This window comes from Sceloporus undulatus, chromosome 4 (genome assembly GCF_019175285.1).
Source record: "Sceloporus undulatus isolate JIND9_A2432 ecotype Alabama chromosome 4, SceUnd_v1.1, whole genome shotgun sequence".
Taxonomy (NCBI): domain Eukaryota; kingdom Metazoa; phylum Chordata; class Lepidosauria; order Squamata; family Phrynosomatidae; genus Sceloporus; species Sceloporus undulatus.
Window position 1 is genome coordinate 247,916,167 of NC_056525.1, and position 23,273 is coordinate 247,939,439.

At 42.3% G+C, this 23,273-nt stretch overlaps 2 protein-coding genes across 4 annotated transcripts in view; one reads left to right on the forward strand and one right to left on the reverse strand.

Annotated features, from left to right (window-relative positions):
* Positions 1 to 8,448, forward strand: part of GFUS (GDP-L-fucose synthase) — a 30,124-nt gene extending 21,676 nt beyond the window's left edge. For all 3 annotated transcript variants that reach the window (XM_042463597.1, XM_042463596.1, XM_042463595.1), the window contains exons 6-11: positions 883 to 1,016; positions 2,596 to 2,660; positions 3,948 to 4,014; positions 4,381 to 4,460; positions 6,051 to 6,150; positions 7,092 to 8,448. In XM_042463597.1, coding sequence (XP_042319531.1) covers positions 883 to 1,016; positions 2,596 to 2,660; positions 3,948 to 4,014; positions 4,381 to 4,460; positions 6,051 to 6,150; positions 7,092 to 7,147 — 502 coding nt within the window. In that variant the 3' untranslated portion in view covers positions 7,148 to 8,448. The remainder of the gene's footprint in view (positions 1 to 882; positions 1,017 to 2,595; positions 2,661 to 3,947; positions 4,015 to 4,380; positions 4,461 to 6,050; positions 6,151 to 7,091) is intronic.
* A 2,589-nt stretch (positions 8,449 to 11,037) lies between these two features.
* LOC121929179 (protein brambleberry-like) overlaps positions 11,038 to 23,273 on the reverse strand; it is a 41,858-nt gene continuing 29,622 nt past the window's right edge. The window contains exons 4-13 of the mRNA XM_042464488.1: positions 21,499 to 21,684; positions 19,681 to 19,903; positions 18,477 to 18,593; positions 18,171 to 18,350; positions 16,806 to 17,012; positions 16,132 to 16,294; positions 14,748 to 14,812; positions 12,841 to 13,019; positions 11,905 to 12,002; positions 11,038 to 11,625 (exon numbers count right to left, since the gene is read on the reverse strand). Of these exons, the coding sequence (XP_042320422.1) occupies positions 11,490 to 11,625; positions 11,905 to 12,002; positions 12,841 to 13,019; positions 14,748 to 14,812; positions 16,132 to 16,294; positions 16,806 to 17,012; positions 18,171 to 18,350; positions 18,477 to 18,593; positions 19,681 to 19,903; positions 21,499 to 21,684 (1,554 nt within the window). The 3' untranslated portion in view covers positions 11,038 to 11,489. The remainder of the gene's footprint in view (positions 11,626 to 11,904; positions 12,003 to 12,840; positions 13,020 to 14,747; positions 14,813 to 16,131; positions 16,295 to 16,805; positions 17,013 to 18,170; positions 18,351 to 18,476; positions 18,594 to 19,680; positions 19,904 to 21,498; positions 21,685 to 23,273) is intronic.

Consider the following 23,273-nt stretch of genomic DNA (forward strand, 5'->3'; position numbering starts at 1 on the left):
TTAGGGCAGAAAAATGAAATGCACAGATATAGGATGGGGGACACCTGGCTGAATGAAACTACGTGTGAAAGGGATCTAGGAGTCCAAGTAGACCACAAGTTGAACATGAGTCAACAGTGCGATGCGGCAGCTAACAAGGTCAATGCAATTTTAGGCTGCATCAATAGAAGTATAGTGTCTAGATCAAGGGAAGTAATAGTGCCACTATATTCTGCTCTGGTCAGGCCCCACCTGGAATATTGTGTCCAGTTCTGGGCACCACAATTCAAAAAGGACATTGAGAAACTGGAGCGTATGCAAAGGAGGGCGACTAAAATGGTGAAGGGTCTGGAAACCATGAAGTCCTAAGAGGAACGACTCAGGAAGCTGGGGATGTTTAGCCTGGAGAAAAGAAGGTTAAGGGGTGATATGATAGCTCTGTTTAAATATTTGAAGGGATGTCATATTGAGGAGGGAGCAAGCTTGTTTTCTGCTGCTCCAGAGACTAGGACCCGAAGCAATGGATGCAAACTGCAGGAAAAGAGATTCTACCTCAACATTAGGAGGAACGTCCTGACAGTAAGGGCTGTTCGACAGTGGAAGAAACTCCCTCGAAGTGTAGTGGAGTCTCCTTCCTTGGAGGTCTTCAAGCAGAGGCTGGATGGCCATCTGTTGGGGATGCTTTGATTGTGATTTCCTGCATGGCGGGGGGTTGGGCTGGATGGCCCCTGTGCAGTCTCTTCCAACTCTATGATTCTATGATTCTAATTACCAAAATTGAGTATTCTGGGAGATGTAGAATATATAGTAAAATCACTTTCCCCCTAAACTGTAGTTATGGCCTCCAACAGAGTAAAACTAGTAACTCTTCCTTCACCTGTTCTCTCATTTTTTCCCTCTCAGGGGTTATTTTGAACAATATGGATGTCGCTTCACTGCCGTCATTCCCACCAACGTCTTTGGGCCTCATGATAACTACAACATTGAGGACGGCCATGTTCTACCAGGACTCATCCACAAAGTATACTTGGCAAAGAGTGAGTAGGTGGCATTTAAGTTGGCTTCTGTGCAACACGAGAGAGATGTTATTCATGAGAAAGGACACAAAAAATTACAGTTTTAAGCAGAGAAGCTCTGGAATTAATGTAATTTGTTCAGGAGGGCCAAAACTTTACCCCATTCTCTCCCTCTGGTTGAGTTCAAACCACTTTTGCTCTTTGAATGCATTTTGCAGCCAAGGAGCAAAGGGGAAGGAGGAGAGAGAAACAGGACATTTTAAAAGCAGCTGAGAAAGTGGGATGACAGAGGGTTAACTGGGACCATCCCAGTCAAACCAGGAAAGTTGGAGGTATGAGAAGCCTTCTCTGGAATTCCAGGTATAAAAGAGATGGCTCTAGCTATTGACCTGGGAGCAGAGCTGGTTGGCTTAAACCAGATCCAGATGTTACCGTCATTAGCATAAATAAGTATTGTTCTAAAAATGTGCTCTTTTAAAGCAAGTTGTTGTTGTTGAACTTACGTTAATTGAATGATTGGATTCTTTTTTTTAAAAGTATTGAATTTTCATTTAACATAAAATAATCAAACAACAAACATTCTTTCATGGTACATTCTGCATTATCTCTTCTGTTACATATTCGATAAGGTTATAAATATTCTTATTTTCCCCCTCTATCTAAATCATTAATTAAGGTCAAACTTGCATACTGATCTTATCATATTTTACATTCTTGTCTCTCCCCCCATAGTCTTGACACTTCTTTCCGTGGATAAGAAAATTAACCCATCTAGCTGCATTAGATAGCTTATCAGTGTCTACAAACAGAAAGACAATCCAACCATATGAAGAATAATGAATGATTTGATTCTGAATGGCATTACTTGCACTATAAGATTAGGGATTAAAGAGAAGCAGCTGACTCTAGATATTGGTCTAACAATGAACAACTGCCAATAAACTGTTAAAGTTAAAATGTTTAAATTCAGACAGTCGTTGTTCTAGTAAGAGGGTTGGAAAATAGTAATAATAGCCACACATATACACAGGGCTATTATTATTATTATTTTATGTCCCTCTTATTAGAACAAGAATGACTGTTTGAATACAGAGCCAGTGTGTTAGAGTGATCTGAGAGTTGGACAATGACTCTGGAGACCAGGGTTCGAATCCTTGCTGAGCCATGCAACCAACCGGGTGACTTTGGGCAAGTCACACTCTCTCAGCCTCAGCGGAAGGCAATCACAAATTGAACAAATCTTGCTAAGAAAACTCCATGATAGGTTCACTTTAGAGTTGCCATAAATTGGAAACAACAACAACAACACACACACACACACATATATATATAATTAAAAAAAACAGGAGTTTCTTTTTAAAAGTAATTTGGTTCAAACCGGCCAGTGGTCAGGGTTCTTGGAAACTGTAATAATAAAAAACACACCTGGAGCGCCTGTGTTGTGGTTGTGAGAAGACTGACCTGGTCTGCAGAACTGTTTTGGATCCCTACCCATGAAGAAGCTTGGATGGAAAAGACTGATTGCACTTTTTGGGCTTCATTGGGGATACTGGGCAGAAATGGGAGCATTCTCTAAGCATTTTCTCTGTTCTCTTTGCAGAAAACGGCACAGCCCTTACAGTCTGGGGAACAGGAAAGCCTAGGAGGCAGTTCATTTACTCTCTGGTAATCTTGCGAGCTGAGATTTAGGAAGAAGATGGGAACTGAAGGTTGGGGAAAGAATGGAATTTTTTTTAATGGGAATTTTTGATTTGGATAAAACCATTCTACAAAAAAATACACCTGACTGTAAAAAGCTGTAACAAAATGGGCTACAATTATTAAAATAATAATAATAATATGTTTATTTATTTATTTATCTATTTAATGTGAAGTCGAAGGCTTTCATGGCTGGCATCCATGGTTTTTTGCGGGGTTTTCAGGCTATGTGGCCATGTTCTAGAAAACTTTCTTCCTGATGTTTCGCCAGCATCTGTGGCTGGCATCTTCAGAGAATGCTGGCATGGAAAGGACTTGGATATATATACGATGAGACCTGGAAATGCAGGAGTGATTTGCATGTGGATTGTTCTGTTGCTAATGGCAGGCCTCAGGGTGGGAGCGTCTGCAAAAGAGGAGGATTAGTGTCTGTTTGATTCATGCTCATTGTCTGCTGGGAAGCCCCTGACCCTGGGAGATTTCCCATTTGCATTTGCTGAGTCCTTATTTTGCTCAGGAGCCAAACCTTGTTTACTTTAGGGATTCCTCTTTCCTGTTGAAATTGTCCAGGTGTTTGTGGATTTCAATGGCTTCCCTGGGCATCCTGACATGGTAGTGGTTGGCATGGTCCAGAACTTCGATGTTTTCAAACAGTATTTTATGCCCAGGATGGTTTGTGGCATGTTCTGCAACGGCTGATTTTTCTGGCTGGCCCAGTCTGCAGTGTCTCTTGTGTTCCTTGATCCTTGTTTGCACACTGCGTTTGGTGGTCCCTATAGAGACTTGTCCGCAGCTGCATGGCATGCGCTAAACTCTTCCTGCGGCTGTGAGAAAGTCTCTCTGGTCCTTGGCTGAGCAAAGCATTTGCTGGATTTTCTTCATTGGTTTGTAAACCATTTGCAGGTTGTGCTTCCTCACCACTTTGTCTATTCTGTCTGTGACTCCTTTGATGTATGGTAAGAATACCTTCCCTTTGGGTGGCTGCTTGTCTTCACTCCTCTGGGTTTTTCTGGGCCTGGCAGCTCTTCTGATATCTGAGCTGGAATAACCATTAGCCTGTAGAGCCCGGTCCAGATGCTTCAATTCATCTTCCAAGAAGTGGGTGGGGTTCGCAGATGCGTTTTGCTCGGTCTACCAGTGTTTTGATTGTGCTTCTTTTTGTCATGGGTGATGGTTGGAGTTCTTGTGCAGGTATCGGTCTGTATGTGTGGGAGGCAAAATTGGATCCACATCTCTGTTCTGTTCTACCTGCAGGACTTGGCACGGCTGTTCATCTGGGTATTAAGGGAGTATGACGAAGTAGAACCCATCATTTTGTCTGGTAAGGTTCGCCTCGTACTAAATTGTACTATTTGATATAAGGGACACTATTTTATTATGCCATTGTATTTAATGGGACTTGAGCATTCACGAGTTTCGGTATCTACAGTGGGCTCTGGATCCAAACTCCAGTGGGTACCAAGGGCCCACTGTATGAATTTTAAATTGAGATATTTTAATCTGGATGATCTTAATGTATAATGGTCATTTTAATCCTATGTTTATGTGTTTTATTTTAACGCCTAGTTATATATTTTATTTTAATCTATATCGTACCCTGTCGTGCCTTGCCTCAAGCCTTGGGAAGGGGCAAGAAACCAACCAACCAATAATATTGTTATGGTTTGTGTTGGTTCCCTGACTTTAGTTGGAGAAGAAGACGAAGTCTCCATACGGGAAGCAGCAGACAGCATCGTGAAGGCCATGGACTTCAAGGGAGAGCTCCTTGTATCTTTCAGAATGACTTCTAAGGAACTGCAATCCTACAACTCTGTTTTCCAGTTTCAGGGAGGGCATCTGGCCTTTTTATTACCTTCTTCCTGTTTTTATACAAAGTCATTTATTGCTGAGGAATAGGCGATTCTGATTGTGAGACAGAGAGTGAAGCTGCTGACTCTTTTCCCTTGTTCCATGCTCCAGATTAAAACAACATCCCTCCCTTAAGGCTGCTATGTTTAATTGGTTGTTCTTATGAGCCTTCAAGTTGTTTGCAACTTATGGTGCCCAAGTGTGGGGTTTTCTTGCCAGATTTCTTCAGAGGGGTTTTGCCATTGCCTTTCTTTGAGGCTGAAAGAGTGTGACTTGCTCAAGGTCACCCAGAGGGTTTCATGGCCAAGCTGGAAATCGAACCCAGGTCTCCAGAGTCCTAATCCAATGCTCATGCCACACTGGCTATTTGCAGAGTAACCCCCCTGGACCTAAACTCTGTTGGGTAATCCCAAATCAGTGAATAAACAGCAGAATGGTGAGCCTACCCATAAAAGTAAACTCCATTGATTCAGTGTGTCTAACAACAGGATTCAAGCCATGAGCCCATTGTTTTTGATCTGACAGACAAAAAAAGCAGATTCAGGGGAGGCTTTTTCATTTAGGAAAGTTAAAAAGTTGTTGTGTTCTTCTAGATTTTATAAAATAAAATCCACTGATGGAATGGGATGAATTTAAAAATAAGAGACTTGAGAAAAAGAAAGTAAACTGAATCAAATGCTTCTATAATTTACTTCTTTTTTTAACTGTAAATATTTATTTATTTAGTACCTAGTACAAATGATATGAGCCATAATTTATAATGTATATATTTTGGTCCCCCCCCCCAATTTTTTAAAAATTTACATCTTGATTTTTGTTGCCTCTCTCACTATGACTCTCTCTACATGGGATTTTCCTGTCTCCCTAGACAGGTTGAGTCTCCCTTATCCAAAATGCTTGGGACGAGGAGGGTTTTGGAATACCTATATTTGCTCATATGTACATAATCTTGGAGCTGGGACCCAAGTCTAAAGACAACATTTGCTGATGTTCCATATATACCTTAATCACTTAGCCTGAATTTGATACATAATATTTTTAATAATTTTGTGCATGAAACAAAGTTTGTGTACACTGAACCATCAGAAAGCAAAGGTGTCACTATCTCAGTCACTCATGAAAAAAGTTTTGGGGTTTGGAATATTTCAGATTTTCAACAAGGGAGACTCTGCTTGTATATGGATTTCCCCCCTGAAAGCTGTCTTTTCATATTGAAACAGACTAATGTGGCTTCTTTCTTTCTTTCTTATTTTTAAATTGATCCCATTGAATCAGTGGATTTTATTTTATTTTAAAAAATAAAAAATATTTTTAGTTAGTTCACAACTGTTTTGTGCTCAACCTTTTTTAGTTGTAAACCTTTTGTGTCCCAGTACCTCCAACATAAAATATTGGAGAGGTTTATGGAAGACTTGCAGCTTATGCAGCTCCTAGGCATAACATTTCTTCCAGGCGTCAGGCAAGATGAGACTTCCTTTGGTTTTTTCTTTAACCTGAGCCTTTTCCTAGTTCGACACAACCAAGTCTGATGGGCAGTTCAAGAAAACAGCCAGTAACAAGAAGCTGAAGACATACCTCCCAGATTTCAAGTTCACACCATTTGAGCAAGGTGAGTGAAACCAGCCAAGGCCTTGTTGGCTTCAGTCAACATGGAAGGGGAGAAACCGTCCTGTGCAGAGGGGAAGGTTGTATTCTCATCCTGTGAAAAAATTTGTTGCTGTATGCCTTCATGTCATTTCTAACGCTAAAGTGAACCTATCACAGGATTGTCTTGGCATGATTTCTTAGAATCAGAGTTGGGAGAGCTCCCAAGGGCCTGATTGGGAGTTCCTGCATGGCAGAATGGAGTTGGACTGGATGGCCCTTGCGGTCTCTTCCAACTCTATGATTCTATGATCCAGTCTAACTCTTCACCATGCTGGAATACACAGTCAAAGCACCCCAGTAGATGGCCATCCAGCCTCTGCTTAAAGACCTCCAAAGAAGGAGACTCCACTTTCCGAGGAAGGAGTGTGCCCTACTGTTGAATAGCTCTTACTGTCAGGAAGTTCTTCCTAATGTTGAGGTGGAATCTCTTTTCCTGTAGCTTGCATCCATTGTTCCAGGTCCTATTTTCTGGAGCAGCAGAAAACAAGCTTGCTCCATCATCAGTTTGACATTCCTTCAAAGATTTAAACAGGGCTGCCATATCACCTCTTAACCTTCTCTTCTCTAGGCTAAGCATACTCAGCTGCTAAAGTCTCTCCTTATAGGGCTTTATGGTTTCCAGACATTCCAACTTTTTGGTCCTTTGGACACGCTTCAGCTTGTCAGTATCCTCCTTGAATTGTGAATCAAAATTTGGGGCAAAATTTGATTGCATCATGGTCTGGGGGGCAGCATGTGGTGCACTAACTGCACTTTGCCAACCCCTGATTTAGAGCTGAGTTTTCTCTAGGAACCTGTTTCCAGCACCAGCTGCCCAATCCCAGAGCCTTCCTAAGGCTCTTGTGCTTAGAAAATGGCTGCCTTTCTTGGGCACTGACCACCTTTCTCCTTTTCCTCCCACAGCTGTGAAGGAAACTTGCGACTGGTTCTGTGCCAACTATGCCATCGCCAGGAAATGACAAAAAGGAACGGAGGTGGTGTAATTCCAGCCATTTTGCATCAAGACTCAGGTCATCTTTTACTGGAGCAAAAGAGAAAAAAAGGACCATTTGGGGCATTGGAACAGAAGACTGCAAACAACACTTTTTCTTCCAAATGCAGGGGTGGCAGTAGAGCTTTGAAAAATGGAGCAGCTTACTACTGCATAGCCTTTGTGTCTTGGGTGGTGGGCTTATGTTTCCTTGCTGTAAGCAATTACTTGAAAGAGTGGCTTTGGGTAATCTTGAAAAGTGAGGAGTGGGTTGACTGGCTCCGCCACTGTTTACATGTCAAATAGTCACACTGTCCTCCCATGCCCTTTTTCTAGAGCAAACTACTTTGCCCAAACCATCTACTTTTGGGAAGAGTCCTCTAACCTGAAGCCAGTGCAGTGAGAGGAACTATTTTAGTGCAGGGATCCTTATATTTTGCTAGCTTGCATTTTCACCCTTGTTACCTGTTTTTGTCAAAACCTCAAAAACAAATACTTGAAAAGACTCTGGACTGTTTCAGAATCCCTGTTATTTAGAGCACTGGGGCACAAAGTCTTTCCTTCCTCCTGATTTCATACAATTTAGCTGCTAGCAGTCAGGAGAGATCTGCATTCTGGATGATGGAGAGAAAAGTTTGTTCTCTTCACCAGAAAGCCTCATGCAGATTGCTTGTTTCTTGCCAGGGCAGGACAGAGCTTGGAAGAAGACTGCTTTTTGTGGTGTAACTCTCAGAACCCTCCAGCTCACATAGCCACTTGCTGGGTGTTGTAGTCCAAAAAGACAGGGTTACGGGCAGAGTGTAGAGGAAAGAGGATCAGGTGGGCATGAATGTATACCTTTCTTAGAAGGGGCAGAGCAGGTGCAAACCACAGAAAGGCAGGAGTAGGTTTGTGTGCAGAAATTCCCATCATCTCCTGCTCAAAAGGTTGTAGCCTGCAAGGGACAAACAGACTTCATTAACTCTGAATCAACATTGTATGGGTTATCGTCATGCAGTTGTGGGTCTGGGCTTGTAAAGTTGCACTAACCTTCCGTGGGGAAACTGTTTTAAGTGTTTGTGTCCTTAAAAGCAAACTCTTAAGTTAGTACTGATGATCATTTTTGAAGATCTTGTTTGTGAAAAGGAGTGGAAGTTAGCTATGTACTTCAAGAGGGAAAGGCACAGGTTCCCTTTCTTTTAATTCAGCAAGCCAGTTGCTTATTCCTCCTCCCCCCATCTCACTTTCTCTTGAGCCAAGGAAACCACTGTAAATCAAATTCTTCAATAAACTTGTCCTTTCTTATTCATACAATCTGCTTCCAGTAACAAGAGTACCTGCTGTTCTAAGTAAAAGCTATTTTCTCCCATGGTTCTGTCTGCATACGCCTTGGTATCATCACTAATGTGCCCTAATTTCATCTCCTGTTAGCAGCAGTTACTCGAGAACAATGTGGGGCCAATGTCAACTAAAACAGTTTCTTCTCTGAACAATGAATAGGGTGATTAGCTACTTTAATGGATTCCATAGTTTCCACTGACATTGGGGAGCAGGTTGTCATTTGCCATCAAGTCAGTTTCAGCTGATGGTGACCCTACAAATGGGAGACTGCCAAGACACCCTCCAAAAATACTTGAGGATCTTACCTGGTTCCTTCATGGCTACCTTTCCAAGTCTCTTGTATTCTGATTTCTGGAGAAGTCTGCATTTTGGTTAATGACTGAGCCAAAGTATAGGAAAGCTTTTAGCTACGTATTCCAGTGTCTTTGTTACTTTAAAGTGAGGAAAATAAGCTGAGATCATTATTTTTGTCTTCTTAAACTGTAACCCTGCCTTTGCACTGTTCTTAGTAGTCATCCAAAGTCTTTGCTAGTTTCTGCAAATAATATTGTGTCATCTGCATATCTTCAGTTGATGTTGCTTCCCCCAATTCTCATTCCTACTTCAAGTCCAATCCTCCTTTCTTTATGATATCTTCTGCATATCAATTAACCAGAAAGGGGGATAAAAAACAGCCTTGCCTGATCTCCTTGCCTATGGGAAGCCATTATTCTTCATTTGGCATTGCTTTCTCTTGTCTAGAGTATCAATTAGTTTGAAATGTGGAACTAAAGGACAGCTCTCTAGATATCATGGACCATCTATAAATCAAATGGATTTCAGAGAAAATGAAGCCAAAATGACTAAATTGAGGCCACTGTACTTTAGACATATTTGAGACATGATCTTTGGGAAAAGACAATGCTTGATAAACTGGAAGGCAGTGTGAAAAGTGGAAATACACGTGAAGGAAGTAATGTTTATCCTGAACCTATAAGACCTCAGCAGGGCTGTTAATAACTGGAGGTCCCTCATTTGTTGCACCCAGCAGCCCAGACCAGTGTTAAGGAATGCCAGGAACTACAGTCTGGCCAGAACAGACTGAGCTAAAATCCACCCCATCCCCCGTTTTAACACATTTATTAGTAGTGCATGTGACAAGTTTCACATTGTTAGGAATAATACAATAAGTGGATAGTGGCATCTTTTGGTTCATTCACTGATAAGGTACATTTTTTAGAGGGGAGCAGGAAATAGAGGTAGATGGGATTTTGTTATTGATCGATGTAACTGAAAACAGCCAGAGAGGAAGAGATATTTAAACATTGTCTAGTTCAGATGATACAGGCAAAACAAAACAAAACAAAACAAAAACCCCAAACTTAGGGCCATGATACAGCCTGATCCTGGGGAAAACAGACATTACCCCGGGTCAATGGCCCTTGGTTTGCTGCAGTTTCCTGGAAACTGAGCAGTGAAACCTGGCTGTTTACCCACGCCTCCCATGCTCCTTACTTTGGAGTATCTTCAGGTACTGAAGTCCCCAACAGTCACTGCATCTGATGTGGAAACAGGTGTCTGGCCACATGAATATGGCCAGGCGCCCCATTTCTGCATCAGATGCAGCAGTGGGAAGCTTCTCAGTACCACTGACATTGTGGCAAGGTAAGGAGCGCATGCTGGTAGCTGGTCCCAGGTCAGCGTGGGGGTGGATGTTCACACTCACCTGTCCCTGTGCTGACCTGGGGACCAACCCAGGTAAGCACTGGGGCCAGAATATTGGCCCGACTGTTCCCTTGATCTACTTCCTCAGATACAAGGAACTGGTGCCCAAGAAAGACCTTTATTATTAGACTGTATGACTAGCTATAGAAATGCAAAACTTGTGGGTATGGCGATGAAGTGACAAGTTCAGTGGTATAGTGGATGGACAAAGGCAGCAGGAAAGATGTTTAAAGTGGGCGGATGACCATATGAATAGTGTAGTAATTCAGACCATAATTAGGGAAGATGCCAGGTTCAAGAAAGGAGAGCTACATGCGCAGAAATGTTCTGAACGACAACTCTGTTCCTGTTTGGCATAGATTGAACGCAATGGCCACAGTGGTCTCTTCCAATTCTATGATTCTACAAGCTAAAGATCCCCAGCCCTTTAACCTGCTCCTTATAGGGCATGGTTTTACTGTTTTGGTCTCCCTCCTCTGGACATGTGTCCACATCCTTCTTGAACTGTGATGTTCAAAACTGGACACAGTATTCCAGGTGAGGTGTGATCAAAGCAGAACAGAGTGGTTCTATTACTTCCCTAATAGGTGCTACACTTCTATTGATGCAGTCTAGAATCAATAGGCTTTTGTTGTTTTTGGACTGCAACTCCAGCAGCCTTAGCCAATGTTAATGAATGCTGGGAACTACAGACTGACATCTGCAAGGCTACCTGATTCCCATCCCAGGATAGACCAAGATAAAATTGATGTTATTTTTTCTTGTAACACATTTATTAAGTGTGCACATGGCAAGTTTATTTTTTTTAAAAAAATGGTATGAAAAGTCTACATAAGCAGCATCTTTGGTCTCACTTGTAGATAAGGCAAGTCCCATGGAGAAGGGAACAGCAGAGGTAGATGAGGTTTTGTTCAGCTAGAATTGTGCCCAAGACCATCCAGAAGCGAACAGACATTTTTAAAATCCTGTATTTTGTGGAGAAAACCACAAGGCTCAGGTTGCAGCTGTAGCTTGGAAATCTTTTTTTACTTCCAGCCACAATCCTTTCACCTCACAGTCAAGAGATAATCCCTTATTATAAGGAGGGTATGAGAGGTCAGATGTGAGCTAGATCCATGAAAATGTAGACTTTCATTTCATCACTTGGAGTCATACCAATATAAAAATAATAATTTTGCATTGATTAAAAAAAGAACCTCTCCATGCAAAGGAGCAATAGTGATGGAGTCCTCAAGTTCGGAGTCTGTCAATTACACCTTTGCTATTTCTAAGATCTATCCATTGTCAAGAAAGCAAAACCTTGCTGATTAGCAAACATAAGAGGACTGACCAGATTCATGAATATGGCAATAGCTGTGGCCTGAGATGGCTTTTTTCCTGCAAGGCTGCCCGGTTCGAGTGACCCCTTGGCAGCGTGGTCTTAGACTGGCTGAACAAGTGGACCTGAAAATGAAAAAATGATCAACAGCGACTAAAGGCCAGTTTCATCTCCTTAACATCTTCTGAGATCACTGCTGAAGATTATAAATCATTCCAGGGGTTTTCCCTGAGATATGTGCACTTTAAAAGTGCTTTGTGGAATCAGAATGATAAAGGTGACCTTCTCATACCTTAACAGTAGTCATCACTCTCAAGTTGTCACCCACCTGATACATCCTCCTTCCAGCCCATCCATTATTTGCCATCCATTGTCACAAATAGACAGCCAGGCTCTATACTTACATATCACTGACCATGGACTCGTTGGGGGAAGAGGACCTTGAATTGGGAAACAGGTGGAAGGGTGAACCCAGCTGCTGGAATCTCTCCAAGGAAATCTGCTAGGAAAATAAACATGTAAGCATTGTGAAGGTGGAAGAGAGGACAGCTGCTTTCACACTGATAAAGAAAGCAGCTCAGAAGCAGATTCTCAACCTTAGCTATATCTGCAACACCACACTCCTTCCCCCATGAGCCACTGAAGATGAGTACAGTCCGATCCCTGCATCCCCAGACCTAGCATGGATGGTGAACACCACTAATAATGGTGAACACTATATTTCTGCCAGACGCTAGCCATAGATGTGCTGGAGGACCTCCAGATGCCTGGAGAAGTGGTATCTGGAAGTCCTCCAGTGCAAATCTATGGTCAACTTCTACCTTCCAGATGCCTAGATATATTTTTTTTTCCTGGAAGCGGGTAAATGAAACCATGGTTACTAGTCCCACAGATACAGACATGGGACTGTATTTGTAAGCCTGCCCCTTTGACCAAAGGATCCCTGCTCTCGGTTACAGACAATAATTGCTGGTGACTTCCATGTCAGTGGGATTGTGATACCACTCCAGGTTTTCATCTGTACTTTGAAGGAGTGATCCAAGGTCTTGAACCATATTTGGCAAAATAGGTTCAGTACCCTGGTTTGTTTGGATTGAAACCTGGAGGAGATTCACTGTCCCACTGTCCTGGGAACTGCCACTTGCCCATTGCATGTGCCCTAAAACAAAGGTCCTCACACTTTGCTTCTCCAGGTGTCTTCGACCTCAACTCCAGAATCCCCAAGTCAGTGATCTTGGCCATTGGTCTAGGATTCTGGGAGCTGAAGGACCAAAGCTCAAAATATATTACTTTAGTATATTTAATCTTTGTTCTTCTCATCTTAGCGTTCTCTGAGATACCTCTTGTCTGGTGGAGCGGGCCAAACTGAGACGGCGAAGGTTGGTGCCATGGGAAGGAGGACCCTGCGGAGGCTTCCAGGCTGCTGAAAACAGCATTGTGCTCTCCTGCCCTCTTCTCTGGGGAGAAGGCACAAAGTCGGCACCCTTCTCTAGGGACTCCTTTTCCATGTGGGCTCCATCTGCAACACAGAATAAGGACAGTCATCAAAGAATGGGTGGATGCAAAGCAGGAGCTGTACTTCGGCCATTTGTGTTATTATTGGATTTTTAATAATATAAAAAAAGAGAGGGGAAAAATGAACAGAGAGAAAGACAGAAAGGGGGGAAGGAAGAAAAAAGCAAAAAAAAAAATGAAAATTGGAAAAAGCAGAGTAGTAGTAATAATAATAATAAATTTTATTTCTTTCTTACCTCTCCTTAAGGCGAGTACATGTTAAAATACAAAACACAATTAAAAAAGAAAACACATAAAAGCAACAGTTAAAATACAATACTATAAAACAACTAAAATACACTCATATAAATGCATTATTTAAAATATACAAATTTAAAAAGTTGTAGTTTAAAACTGACAGGGTAGGCCTGCCAGAAGAGATGTATCCTTAAAGAAAAAAGGAGGGAACGGGGAGGAAAAGGGATTAAAAAGAAAGAGAAATGGGTTAAATAAAAAAATGAAAAGAAAAGAATGAAAGGGGGATTGTGCAAAAGATACAAACATGGACTAGGCGTATACATTAATGTAAGGTGGCCATATGTCCAAAACTACATCTTTTAAGCAGTAACATCATCTAACCACTGAAGAATGGATTTTAGCTATACTGTACCTTTCCCTCAAAGCAACATCTATTTCCCACAGTCAAGATATTCTGTACTAATGGGACCAGCAACACATTGTTTCAGTGCGACAAACTCTGCTTTGATCTATCAGTCAATCTATCTGCTTCTTCCTGAATGCATTTACTATAATCTGCATCTGATCAGGTTTTCTTGATAGCCGTGCCATCAGTCAACTGCAGTCATTTATTTATTTATTGGATATACCACCTTTCTCCCAAAATAGAGTTCATGGGGCACACATTCCTCATTGTACTATTTGCGTGATTGCCACCAGTTTTCTAACTGGCGATGCATCTTGCTGATGCATCTTCTCCTATGCACAGGGGTGCTATTGAAACCATATAAAGCAATAATACATTTCAATAACAAAGAGGAAAAAATGATACTGCAGTTCAGGCATGTTGTCTGACAGCTTCCTGCCAGGAAGCTCAAAACAAACTGCGTGAAAGTTTAAAAATTAGTTTCTAATCCTTGTGTGATTTTTAATATAAATGTGTTGAATTTTAATCTTAGAACAGTATAATTCTTTTTAAAGGGGGGGTTGTATATATTTGTACTATTGTTATCTCTGACCATCTGTATTATTTTAATTGTTGGAAGCTGCTTTGATTGTTTCTTACAAATAAGTGGGATATATATTATTATCCAAAATGCTTGGGACCAGAAGTATTCTGGATTCTTATACCTCTTATTTGCATATATGTACATAATGTGATATCTTGAAAATGGGACACAAAATTTATTTATGCTTCATATACAGCTTATGCACATAGCCTAAGGGTAATTTTATACAATATTTTTTAATAATGTTGTGCTCAAAACAAAGTTTGTGTACATTGATCCACCAGAAAGCAAAAGTTTCACTATTTCAGCCACTCATAAATTATTTTTTAATTTTTGGGGAGTATTTTGGATTTTGAAATTCTGGATAAGGGAGACTCAATGTACAGTATTTGCAGATAGCCTAATTTGTACAGTTTATAAAACATGTTGTTTTCTGGCTAATACCCATGGCAATTCACATTCTGTCCCAATCCAAGCCACCGCCATCCTTCTCCCATGATGCTCACCTGACATGTAGCTCGCCTCTTCCAACTTCTCCAGCTCTTCTTTCAGGAAGCTAACATCAGCTTCTCTAGAACATAAGAACAACCATGTTGCATGAAAGCAAAGGACTACCTAATATCCAGCATTTTGTTCCCATGGTGGCCAACTAGTTTCCCCAAATGGAAGCCCACTAATAGCAGAAGGGTACCACTGCACTCTCCATCTCATTTCCCCCAGCAATTGATCTACAGAAGAAGATTGCCTCTGGAACCTGGAGGGGATATAGAGCCATTCTGATAAGTCATGGTTTATCCTCTGTGATTTAATCTGATATCCTTGTACAGCTGTCCCAAGCTAGCACTAATCACATTTTGTGGCAGGGAATGTGAGGTACTGCATTTAGACAGAGAAAATGAAATGCACAGATAGAGGATGGGTGACACCTGGTTTGACAGCACTACATGTGAAAGGGTTCTGGTAGTGTTAGTAGACCACAAGCTGAACATGAGTCAACAGTGTGATGCAGTAGCTAAAAAAGCCAGTATGATCCTAGGCTGAATCAATAGGAGTGTAGTGTCTAGATCGAGAGAAGTAATAGTACCATTCTATTCTGCTTTGGTTAGACCTCACCTGGAGTATTGTGATCAGTTTCTGGCACCACAGTTCAAGAGGGATATTGACAAACTGCAGTATGTCCAAAGGAGGGCAACCAAAATGGTAAAAGGGTAAAGCCATGCCCTGTGACTTGGGGAGCTGGGTATGATTAGCCTGGAGAACAGAAAGCTAAGCGGTGATCTGATGGCCATGTTGAAATATTTAAAGGGACAGCATATGGAGGATGGAACCAGCTTGTTTTCTGCTGCTCGAGACTAGGACCCAATGGATGCAAGCTACAGGAAAAGAGGTTGCACTTAAACATTAAAAAGAACTTTCTGTCCATAAGAGCTGTTTGATAGTGGAAGATGCTGCTGCTGCCTCAGAGTATGCTGGAGTCTCTTTCTTTGGAGGTCCTTAAGAGAGGCTGGATGACCATCTTTTGGAATTGCTTTGATTGTGACTTCCTACGTTGCAGGGATTTGGACTAGATCCTTGAGGTCTCTTCCAACTCTATGACACTATAATTTGAACAGTGCATAGTTGAACTATGGAATTTCTCCTTATTGAAATTCATTTTGTTAGTTTTGCCCCAGCTTTCTAATCTGTTAAGGTCATTTTGAATTTTGATCCTGTCCTCTGGGGTATTAGCTACTCCTAATTTGGTGTCATCTGCAAATTTGATAAGCATGCCCCCCATTTTTTTCATCCAAGTCGTTGATAAAGATTTTGAACAGCACTGGGCCCAGGACAGAACCCCATGGTACCCCACTAGTCACTTCTGTCCAGGATGAAGAGGGGCCGTCTTCTTACCTTTCAGGAGTGGAAGTAACATGGCAATGCCTGTCGCTTTTATGTTCCACTTCATCGACATGCATTGCACGATTCTTCTGGGGAAATGGCAAAGATATCAAAATCTGTTTCTGTTCTGTCCTTGTCAAAGGACAGTGAATGATTCTGCCCAGCAGCCAGTTCCCTAAAGAAAGAAATGTATTAACTGTAAGTCACACTCTCTCAGCCTTAGAGGAAGGCAATGACAAACAAGTCTTGCCAAGAAAACCCAGTGATAGGTTTGCTTTAGGGTTGCCCGAAGGCGGAAATGTAACAATAACATACTAGGTGGCTTATTTCTGTTTCTGGAGCCCTGGTGGCGCAGTGGTTCAATGCCTGTACTGCAGCCACTCACTCAAAACCACAAGGTTGCGAGAAGACCAGCAAAAGGCCTCAAGCTTGACTCAGGCTTGCATCCTTCCAAGGAGATCGCTAAAATGAGTACCCAGATTTTTGAGGGCAATTAGCTTACAGTTGTAAACTGCTTAGGCGGTATGAAGTGGTATACTGTATAAATGAAGCTTGTTTGTTTGTTTTGTTACGCACTGCTCTAAAGCTTTCTGAGTAGTTCACAAGCATTTGGAATTGAAGAAATTTGGGCATGTGGCATTGGAAAATGATAGTTAGGGGTGAAGAGAAGTCAAGCCCATACTTGCCTGCAATAGCAAACACCAAGACACCGGTGAGACAATTAAAACCTAAGGAAACGGCATGGTTGAGCTCCAAGAGCGCATTGACCACAACAAGGACTAGGAGCGTGGCACGCGGAAGGCCAGGTATCTGCAGGAAAGTCATTATCAGAGCTGCCAGGAGGAAATAGCTGCCATGCAGAATGCAGGTATAGATGGAGCTCAGACTGAAGCCTGGAAGACAGAGGATGTGTGTAGCAGAAGCAGAACAAGAAAGTCATTTCACTTCCCACAATGTCACTTGCGTGGTTTGAGTTCTCATTTAAAGGCCTGTTTTTTATCAGAACATTCTATGCCACGGTGCAACACTTTGATCTGACAGTAAAGATCGGAGACTGTCAGGAAGCAGAACAAACATTTCCCCCAGATCTCTGCAAAGTAAAACACACCTCGACACAACTTTCAGGAGTTCCTCTATCAGCATAAACAAAGTTAGTGACAAAACCACCAGCAGTGTGAGCTAATATAAAAGTGAACATCATCAAGTAGGCTAAGCCAAAAACAACCCAAACATAGTTACATGCTCTCTGCATGTGCTCACTGCATAAATATGACAATTAATAGTCCAAGGTAGAGCAAGGTGGGGCCTGACCAAAGCAGAATACAGTGCCACTATTACTTTCCTTGATCTAGAAACTATACTTCTGTTGATGCAACCTAGAATTGCATTGGCCTTTTTAGCTGCTGCATCATACTGTTGATTCACTTGTGGTCTGCTAGAACTCCTAGATCCCTTTCATATGTAGTCTTGTTAAGCCAGGTGTTCCCCAGCCTATATCTGTGAATTTCATTTCATTTCATTTTTCTTTTTTCTTGCCTAAGTGCAGTACCTTACTTCACTTCTTTCCAGGATAATGAAGAAGAGCCATTGTTGAGCACCCTTTGGGTTTGGCTTGTCAACCAACCATATCTTGGAGATGGGGCCCAAGTCTAAATACTAAATTCATTTACGTTTCATACACCTTATACACATAGAATGAAGGTCATTTTATACAATATTTTAAATAATTCTATGCATGAAACAATATCCATGTATATTAGAAAGCAAAGATGGCACTACCTCAGCCACCCATGAAGACCATTTTAGTTTTTGGAATATTCTCGATTTGGGAATTCCAGGTAAGGAAGATGAAACCTTTATTACTTGGATGGGAGACTGCCAACAAATACCAGGTGCTGTTGGCTATACAGTATTTCAGAGGAAGAAAGCCCTATGAAATAAATAGGGTCAATACAAATCAAGAGGCAACTTGAAGGCACATACATGCACACACAGGAGACAGTTACCCTTTCTGACTATTCCAGATTGCAATCCTCAATGCTCAGTTTTACCTGCCCAGTTGATGAATCGTTGAATGTGCTGCAGCCGCCCTTCCACATTGCTCTGCATGCGGTCCATGGTGTAAAGCACCAGTCCCAGGCTCTCGTTCATCTTTTGCAGCTTCCCCATCAACTCATCGTAATATACGGTGGTCTGGTTCTGATAGGCCACAAACATCTCCAAATTGGTCTCTGGAACAAAATGGTAGCGGGAGAGGTGGGGGTGGCTTTTTTAAATAGAAACTTTCAGAAGACAATAACTGCTCAGGGATTAGGAATGAGGAGAATGGGGTACGGGATCTGCTTTCTGTTACAAACCTATTTTGGAGTAAACCTCCTGCGCTCGCTTTTGCACCTGGGTCAGGTCCCTGAGGATGGCTCGGTGGCCCTCTTGCAAGTCTGCATCCTGGCTGTTCAGGTGACTGCTCACATTTTCTGTAGAAAGAGGGATACCAGCAATCCAACTGTTGGAAATTCCTTTTCCAAACCTCATAGGCCATATTCAAAAGGGGGCGGGGGACCAGGACCAAAGTTGTGCAACACCTTTAAGATTACTAAATCAACTTTTAACATAAGCCTCTGTGAATTGTGTGCAACAGGGATTATACAATGAAATACAGTGGGTTGGTAAAATGTTATCCCTTATATAAAATGGCAGAACCAAGGTTTGCTTTTGGGGGAGGGATATTTTCAAGCCATGGATGGTTGAATCTGTGGATACGGAGGGCCAGCTATAGCCTGTTTTCTCAGATGCTCTGAGAATAATCTTAGAAGTTCAATGTGTGTGTGTAGTCTATGTATCTAAAGGTAGGACTACAGAAAACAACCTGGTTAATCAACCTGAGGGTTAACAATGCAATTTCTTCACTCTATTTCTCTTTCATCTGACTTTCTTCTCCACCATCCTCCATCCAACAATCCCTAACTTTATTTACATCCTACCTTTTGGGACTCAAAATGGCTCACAAAAAGACATGTAGTTAAAAACATATGGAATGGAGATGAAAAACAGCAGTAAATAACAACAGAATTAAAACTAATTAAATCTTATTTTAAAATCATTCTTAAATACAGTACAGCACAGAGAGTCCTTTTACAATGTATGGTAAAATGAAGAAAATATTGCTTAATTATTAGCTAAAAGTTGCAAAAAAAAATTGAAAGTAGAAATAACACTAAGACCTAAATTATTTCTCTTAAGTACGATAGATTTAGAAGCACAGACTGAGAGAAAACATAGAGCCTTGGAGTGCTTCAAGATTGGCAAATGCAAATACATCTCAGTGCTGCCACATTCTTTCTTCTAGTTAGTCTCAAAGATGCTACAAGATCTCTTTACATACTGATTTTACAGACTAACATGGCTATATCTTTGAATTTTCTCACTATACGGTTGTCATAGATTGAATTTGGTTTGATGGCATGTAATAACAAGTTTTGAGATTCACTAAAAGACCCTAAGAATCTTCCTCCCCCCAGCCTTAGCTGCTTTGGCCGGCTTGCTTCCTCTCCTTGCCCTCACCCATCCTTCTTGTGATGCCCTCAATCAGCTGTGCCACCTGCTGCTGCCCACTGGCAATCAGAGCCTTCTCCTGAGCCAGATGATCCAAGTTGCTGTGGATGGACTCTTCCATTTTCTCCTGGCTGCCCTGAAGCGTCTCTTGCTGGGCCAGGAGCTTCTCTTGGCTGGTCACCACTTGCTGCAAGGACTCCGACGTCAGGGCCTTCAGCTCTTCCTGGCTGCTCTGTTCAGGGGAAAGCAACAGAAAGTTCTTGCCTGGCCCTTTTGGCCATGCTTTAATGTTGCTCAGCCCCACATGTCCTGTTTTATATCTGTGAACCACTGGAGGGTTTGAGCCCAGTGGTGTCACTAAGGTGGTGTGGGGGATGCGGAGAGCACCAGTTGACACCATAAGGGTGATACCACTGCTCCTGAAACACCTACTTTTGGGCAGAAATGGGCGGTGGCATTCATTTGCTTCCCTTTAAAATGCTTTAAAAGATGGTGGGAGTGGAGGGAAGCTCAATGGGAGGAGAAAGGAGATGCCCCAGAATGTTTCAAAATTTTAATTTTTAAGAAAATTTAAAATGTTTTTGATTTTTTAAAAAATATATTCTTTTAACATTTTCTTTTAAAAACATCACATTTTAATCAAATCTTCACTATACATATGTAAATACATTTAGGTTGTGCATATGATATTGCAATTTGAAGGTATAATTTTAATGTTGCTAGTTGTTTATGTCACAACGATTAGCATTACACTGAGTGCTATATGGGAATTATGATTTATGAGTAATATGAGTGCAAAAAAGGATTGCTAAGGATTCTGTATGGTGTGAAACAGGAGGCTATCAATGGGGGGATGACACCATGTGTTACCGCACCAAGTGACACCAACCCTAGTGACACCTCTGTTTGAGCCAACCATGATCTGAGCCAACTTATTTCTCCAGAGCATGACTGCTTTCATGGCCACTGTGCCCTTTGCTTCTGGCTTTCTCCAGAATAGTTGTGCCAAGATAGTTCATCAACACAATTCCAGCCTAGAAATTGGACCCTAAAAGACCAATACAGCCAAGGACACTTACACGTCTGTGTTTAACATGGCTGGATCATGGCACTAAAGAATAAACAGTTCCACATTCATCCAGTCCAACGGTGTGCAAAGGGAGTGGGGCCATTTAGAATCATAGAATCGTAGAGTTGGAAGAGACCGCAAGGGCCATCCAGTCCAACCCCCTTCTGCCATGCAGGAAATCCAAATCAAAGCATCCCCGACAGATGGCCATCCAGCCTCTGTTTAAAGACCTCTAAGGAAGGAGACTCCACTACACTCTGAGGAAGGAGTTTGTTCCACTGTTGAACAGCCCTTACTGTCAGGAAGTTCCTCCTAATGTTGAGGTGGAATCTCTTTTCCTGGAGCTTTCTCTTTGGTGGGCCACACCATTGTGTTTCGGAGTGCCAGAAATACATTTCATCCTTTCTGGCTGCCATTTTGTATGATTTTATGCCATCTTTTGCTTGTTCTTCAGTGAACTTTGAGGGCTCTGGGTGTGGGAGGGAAGAAATAAACAGCTGCATTTGTGGCAACTTTTGGATCGGTTTAGCTAGTTTTCAACCCAAAAATTAACAGGAAATGTTTCTAATTTTTGAGGAGAGGCTGGGAGTTCAAGGTTCACACTTTGGGGTCCCATGGGCCACATTTGGCCTACAGCCCAAATCATAGAGTTGGAAGAGACCTCAAGGGCCATCCAGCCCAGTTCCATGGTGACCTAGTTAGTTACCTTTAACTGAGCATACTGGGAACGTAGGAATTTTTGCCACTGCGCTACAGACCTGCAGGATTTTCATGGCTTCCAGCTGGCCGGCCGCAGTGGAGACCAAGGCATTGACGGTATGCTCTGCCCGGCGCTTGAATTGCATCTGACGGGTGGCATAGCAGACGGCGCGGGCACGGTTGCTCACTATGTGATAAGCGTTCCAGGTGTCTGGATCCATCTCTGCTGTGCATTCAGCCAGGGTCTGCAGGAGGGAAGGGAGTCAGCAATCAGCATCTACAATAGCTATGGATATCATACAATTCATTTCAGTTTTTTACAGGGGGGCAGAAATGGGGAGCTGTTTGTTTAGATGCACATGCTTCCCTCAGACCTCAAAGTTCAGCAGGAAAAATGTGTATCTGGGGTTCTGAATGCTGTTGCATTCTAGGGAACAGCATCTAAGAAAAGCTGTGATAAACAAGCTACTTTTAGCAAAGCAGCAGAGTTATAAAATAGTGTTTTAAACCAAATGCAGACTAGGGAAGAGGGTTGCTGCCGAGTGTTCTCTGTTTCTATTAAGTACTACACCAGGCAAGCCTTCTCAGAGGTTGCAAAGTTATTTTTATGACAGCAACAGCTATCGTCCAAAAAGGTTAACTGGCTCTATTTGGTATAACAGATGATTCCAACAATCATGTGGCTTTCTCAGCAATATTTATTCAAAGGGGATTTGTCACTGACTTCCTCTAAGGCTGAGAGAATGTAACTTGCCCAGGGTCACCTAGGAGGGTCTCCATGGCTGAGTGGGGATTTGAACGCTGGTCTCACAGAATCCTAGGTGGAATGTGGATTTTACTTATTTATTTATTTCACTTATATAAACTCATTAGCTCTTTTGGCTTTTCCTACCATCTGTATGCCGATGACACCCAGCTGTATCTTTCCGCCCCTGACCTTTCTCCAAGGCTTGAACAGCAAGTTTTGTCTTGCCTCACAGCTGTCTCACAGTGGATGCGCCATCGGCGTCTGAAGCTCAACATGTCCAAGACGGAGCTTCTTGTCTTTCCTCCTAAGCCCACCCTTCAACTCTCCTTTTCTGTCTCTGTGGACAACATTTCCATTCAACCAGTCCAGCAAGCCCGCAGTCTTGGTTTTATCTTTGATTCTTCTCTGTCGTGTATCCCTCAGATCCAGACCACAGCCAAGGCTTGTAGATTCTTTTGTACAATATTGCCAAAATCCAACCATATCTCTCCACCTCTTCTGCCAAGATCCTGGTCCATGCCCTAGTGATCTCACGACTTGATTACTGTAACGTCCTCCTGGCTGGGCTTCCTCTTTCTCATCTCCGTCCTCTAATTTCTGTTCAGCATTCAGCTGCATGCATTATCACTTCCATCCACCGCTCTGACCACTTCTCTCCTGTGTTGGCATCCCTTCACTGGCTCCCTCTCCCTTTCCGCATTCAGTATAAGCTCCTGCTGTCGACATTTAAAGCCCTCCATGGACTGGCCCCTCCCTACTTATCAGACCTTCTTCCTCCTCTCCTTCTCACCAGAGCCCTCCGTTCTGGTAGTCAAGGTCTGCTGTCTCAGCCCAGGATTTCCTCTACCCCATATCGGATTCGCCCCTTTTCACTTGTTGCCCCTCACTCTTGGAACCTTCTTCCCCCGCGAACAAGAGCCATCACTTCTTTAACCAGCTTCAAAACAGAGCTGAAGACCATCCTGTTCAGAGAAGCGTTCCCAGGCATTGCATAATTGTCACTTGCTTTTTGTTGTTCTTTTGTTGTCTGTTTTATTGAATCATTTCCTGTATTGCTATGTATTTTATATGTATTATCCTACTAGA